The sequence below is a fragment of the Macaca mulatta genome, chromosome 14, assembly GCF_049350105.2.
Source record: "Macaca mulatta isolate MMU2019108-1 chromosome 14, T2T-MMU8v2.0, whole genome shotgun sequence".
Classification (NCBI taxonomy): domain Eukaryota; kingdom Metazoa; phylum Chordata; class Mammalia; order Primates; family Cercopithecidae; genus Macaca; species Macaca mulatta.
Genome location: NC_133419.1, coordinates 124,971,973 through 124,977,383, shown reverse-complemented (window position 1 = coordinate 124,977,383; position 5,411 = coordinate 124,971,973). Strand labels below are relative to the sequence as shown.

The window sequence follows — 5,411 nt, the reverse complement described above, 5'->3', positions numbered from 1 at the left end:
CCTTCTCTGGGCGGGAGGCCTGCAGGGATGCATGGGAGACAAGAACCCTATTAAAAGGCTAATCTTGGATGGCTTGGGGAAGCTAGTCTTGAGCCTTTGGTGCTAGTGAAACATCCTGGGCTCTCTGCTGATGCATCCTCCCTGCCTTCCTTCCCTCCTCCTGCTATTTGCTGGTCTTCTTTGCAGGAAGACCAGCCTGAGTGTTTCAGAGATCATGAAGATGGGAGGAAAGCAGGCCAAGGTCTGGATCTTTTACCATGCACGTTTTTCTAAAGTATCCTGGGGCAGTGTTTCTTAAAGGGTAGTCCCTGGACCAGCAGCACTGATATTACCTGGAGTTTTTTAGAGATGCAAATTCTCAGGCCTCACCTCACACCTACTTAATCAGAAACTCTGGATATGGAGCCCAGCAATCTATGTATTAACAATCTTTCTGGTGATGGTGTTGTGTAGTAAAGTTTGAGAATCTCTATACTGTAGATAAGTAGTATATTTCATATTTAGTATTTGGAGATGGATTTTGCTTTAGAAATAAACTTCCCTTGTCAGGTATATAATTCCTAAATATTCACTGAGTGTGAACATGTAAATACTTATCTGAAATTTATGCAGTGTCAGGGTGATAGGGTAGTTACAAGCTGTGTCATTGACTGACACATCAATTTCTATGTCTGAAAGATGAAGAAATTAATATTGATTCGAAAGGTGGTTGTAAAAGTAACATGGGATAATGCATATTTAGAAATCTTTTTTCAAATACTCAGTGCCTATAAAAAGTGTGAATTGTCATTAAGAGTCTGGAATTTGTTCTTAATTTCTCACTTGACTTAAGGTCCTAAGGCAGTGGTTCTCAGCATTGGCTATATATTGTAATCACATGGAGCATTTACAAAGGATTGATGCCTGGGTTCTACCCATAGATGTTCTGATTTAATTGATCTGTGGTGCACCCTGAGCGCTGGCCCATTGAATGTTCCATAGTAAGTGCTAAATAGCTAATTATTATTATTATTATTTTCAGATCATAATATCAAACCATTGTCCCATTACATCCCTGATGACGAAGTATTCAAATTACAGGCGTACCTCCAGGAAGCATGAATAATCATTGCTGGATACAATATGTATAGATAGTCTCATCTGTGGGATGTATTTCTTAAGCTATAAAACTTAAATTCCCCCTATTTTAATTGCTTCCTTATATAATTACCAACTTTTGCATAATGCTTTACAGCTTACACATTTCTTTCAAAGGTCAATCTCATTAACTTCTAAAGTTTTGGGAAATGGGGAGAAAAATGTTTAGGGAAGGATTTTTATTTTCATTTTTGTATTGAGAAAACTGAGGTGCCAGACACTAAGTGATTTGCCCAAGGTTTACTAATTATTGGTGACTTGGAACTCACACTTACCTCTGCTCTGTCCTGACTGTGAGCTTCCTCTTTTGCCTCACATGTGTAGTCTTATAAATCTGTACACTTACAGCTCTAAGCAACGTGTAATTGAAACAGGTTGATGCTTGATATCTTGGTAGATGCATAGCATAGGAGAAAGAAGAATGCTGTATGTTGTTTCATTGTCTAGGAAATTGAAGCTCTAAAAGTTAAATAAATCACCCAAGGTAACTAAGCCAGTAAGAGGCAGAACTGAACCTAAAACCCATGACTTCTGACCACCAGTGTGTTTTGTCTCCACTAAACTAAATTGTTTTGTTTTAGCTTATCTTTGTGTAGCACTTTTTTATTATTTAATAACATTTAATTTCTATAATTTTTGAAGATAGAGGAAAGATCTATTGCTAATTTTGGATGCATTCAAAAAGTTTTAAAGGCAATATGTATGCATTGTAGTTAATTAGAAATGCAAATAAACAAAAATTTAAAACAACCATTTTCCACCAGTTGGAACCGAATGGTGGTAGTGAATATCCTTCTAGACTTTTCCTATGCATATATGTATTTACATGTATATAAATATATATGTATTTTTACAAAAACATTTGTAATCTGCTTTTTAAACATAGCATTCACAAATGTATTGTCTCATTTGATTCTAACTGGCACTAACTGTATTCCTTTTTCTTAGAAGTAAGAGTCTTTAAAATCATTAGGATGTGGTGTGAAGCAAAATCTGCATTGCATTGTAAGCTTTTATGTCAAATTATTGGTAATGAGGCATTTAGCTTTACAATAACTAGTATGAGAGGTAGCTAAGATTTTTAAAATTCGAGTTGAACATTCCTAATCTGAAAATTCAAAGTCCAAAATCTGAAACTTGTTGAGCGCCAACATGAACCACAAGTGGAAAATTCCACACTTCCTCTCATGTGACTGGTCTCAGTGAAAATACAGTCAAAACTGTTTCATGCATACAATTATTAAAAATGTTGTATAAAATTACCTTCAGCCTATGTGTATAAGATGTATATGAAACATATGTAAATTTCATGTTTAGACTTGGATATCATCCTCAAAATACCTCATTATATATATACAAACATTCCAAAACCTGAAAAAAATTCTGAGTTCAAGACACTTCTAGTCCCAGGCATTGTGCGTAAGGAATTATTCCCATTTATGACAATGGAAATAGAAATGTATTATTTTCATTTATTACAAAGAAGAATTTTTTTTCTAAATAACAACAGTAGATTTAAAACACTTTACGTATCCTTTTTTACCCCATCTCTGCCTCTTAAAATGAAAGGAAACACCCAACTTGAATAACTGTAAATGTGGATCATGTGCTTTACAAAGCAGTGTGGAATGAACACCATTCACTGAGTGCACGGCAGGTGGGAACACCATTGTGTAGGAGAATGCTAGACAGCACTGATTTAATTTTTCACTCTCATAGTCTTCTAATAACATGAAAGAGGCAAATATAAACCACACATTTCTTTTGTTTTCCTGTTTTTTCTCTTTTTTAAAGACAGAGTCTTATTCTGTTGCTCAGGTTTGAATGCAGTGGTGCGATCATGGCTCACGGTAACCTTAAACTCCCAAGCTCAAGCAAGCCTCTCACCTCAACCTCCTGAGTAACTGGGACTACAGGTGCATGTTACCACGCTGGGCTACTTTTTACAATTTTGGGTACAGATGGGCTCTCTCTGTGTTGCCCATGCTGGTCTCCAACTCCTGGCCTCAAGCAATTCTCCTCTCTTCATCCCCTAAAGCTCTGAGACTACAGGTATGAGCCACCATGCCTGGCCAAACCATATATTTTATATTAGTTACTACAATTATTACCTTTAGTTTCACTAAGCCATCAGAGCCTTAGGATTACTGCCAATGAGAATACAGCACACAGATTAAAAAATCACATAGAGGTGAAGATAAACATATGGTTATAAATACTCTGCATCATAAACAAGAGTTCATGGAAGAAATATTTTTCTCATGCGATTGCTTTAAGTTTGAAATTAAATACCTGTGATAAGGAAAAATAAAGCACAGTCTGCTGGAAACTTTAAGGGCTGCCTTGGTTTCAACAATCAGCAAATGCAGGAACCATACTGATTTATATTGAGTCCTACATTTACTCAAAGTCATAAAAAAATGGGTCACTAAGACTGGGGGCTTGGGATTGTGTTTACGAATATATGGGCACAGTATCTCCTGGGCTGTAATCACTTGAGAGGCTGGGGTCCTCACTAATGGAACAATTAGAGCCTTGCTTTACACTGGCTCTGAGAAGCATGGTTTGTCTCCCAGGTGTGTTAATTTTCCTTTTATTGGTAGGGTGATCTTGCAGCTAGGGAAACTTAGAGTCTAATGGCAGCTTTGGAATATTTTACCGTCAACAATCCCATTACTATTGTCATCACAATCAACATGATTATGATCATTATGTCCATCATCACCACAACCACCTCACTCATTACCATCAACACCATCATCAGTTACTACCATTATGGTTGTTACTTAATGTTCATGATTACGCACAACTGACTAGCTTTAAAAAGTTTACTATAAAGTGTCTTAAGAACAAATTCGATTTTTTAAAAAAGGAATGTTATGTTCCTTACATTTATAAGGGAATGCTGAATTTGGCACCCTGCTGCTGCACCAAGTAAACTGACAGCATAGGAGGTTAGGAGCATATGAAGGTAGACTGAAAGAACTCTTCATTGGTGGACTCCTTTGGCTATGGCCTCCAACTTTAAGAAGACAAACATGGCATCAAGTTCCCAGAGAAAAAGAATGAGTCCTAAACCTGAGCTTACTGAAGAGCAGAAGCAGGAGATCCGGGAAGCTTTTGATCTTTTCGATGCGGATGGAACTGGCACCATAGATGTTAAAGAACTTAAGGTGGCAATGAGGGCCCTGGGTTTGAACCTAAGAAAGAAGAAATTAAGAAAATGATAAGTGAAATTGACAAAGAAGGGACAGGAAAAATGAACTTTGGTGACTTTTTAACTGTGATGACCCAGAAAATGTCTGAGAAAGATACCAAAGAAGAAATCCTGAAAGCTTTCAAGCTCTTTGATGATGATGAAACTGGGAAGATTTCGTTCAAAAATCTGAAACGCGTGGCCAAGGAGTTGGGTGAGAACCTGACTGATGAGGAGCTGCAGGAAATGATTGATGAAGCTGATCGAGATGGAGATGGAGAGGTCAGTGAGCAAGAGTTCCTGCGCATCATGAAAAAGACCAGCCTCTATTAAGATCAGTGTCTTCTTTTTCTACTGCAAGCACATGTAACTAGATTTAGTGCCTGCCATTGTGTGAAATCTGGCTTTTGAGAATACAAACTTTTCCCCCACTGACCTCCCTTTATCACTTTAATAGTGACCTTGAGTCTATTTTAGCTGTTTGGAAGTGTTCTTTGATATTACAGTTCTTTGTAAAATGACCTGCGAATTACCCTAATTCTCAAAAGCAAAACAAGAGCACATTAGCATGAAGAAAAAGATCTTAAAGCTTTGAGCACCTGCCATTTTGCCTTGCATTGTTTCCCTCTTATCATGCATTTCCACATATCCACAAACACAGGACGACTTTAGACAAGCACATGTTACACTTGTGTCACCACAAGCAGTCATTCTTGAGTGGCTCCAGTTTTTATTTGACACTTGAGTTTAGTTTTCTCTTTAATAAAACCCAGTGAAGTCTTGCACTGGCATTTGGATGTGTGTTAATGCTATTTGTTTTGTCTTAAAAATAAAACCTTTCTCAGTTTGGAAAAAAAAAAAAAAAAAAAAAAGAACTCTTCATTCTTATAGGCTCATTCATAAGAGAAGTGTGTTCATAAGGAAATTTCCCATTCATGAACACATTCAGTATTTTGTTATCCATGAATATATTACTAATGAAGATTTTTAAATTAAACTTTTTATTTTGAGATAATTGTAGTTAAACACGTAATTTTAAGAAATAATGAAGAAAGATTCCTTGCTGTATACTTTATGC

At 36.6% G+C, this 5,411-nt stretch overlaps 1 protein-coding gene across 1 annotated transcript; it reads left to right on the top strand.

The window, feature by feature from the left end:
* Positions 1-4,132: 4,132 nt before the first annotated feature.
* CETN2 (centrin 2) lies at positions 4,133-5,182 on the top strand (the record flags this gene model as incomplete). The annotated part of the gene is given in 2 exon segments (NM_001195814.1): positions 4,133-4,328; positions 4,331-5,182. Coding segments are annotated over 2 exon segments (516 nt in total). The 3' UTR covers positions 4,667-5,182.
* Positions 5,183-5,411: the final 229 nt, after the last annotated feature.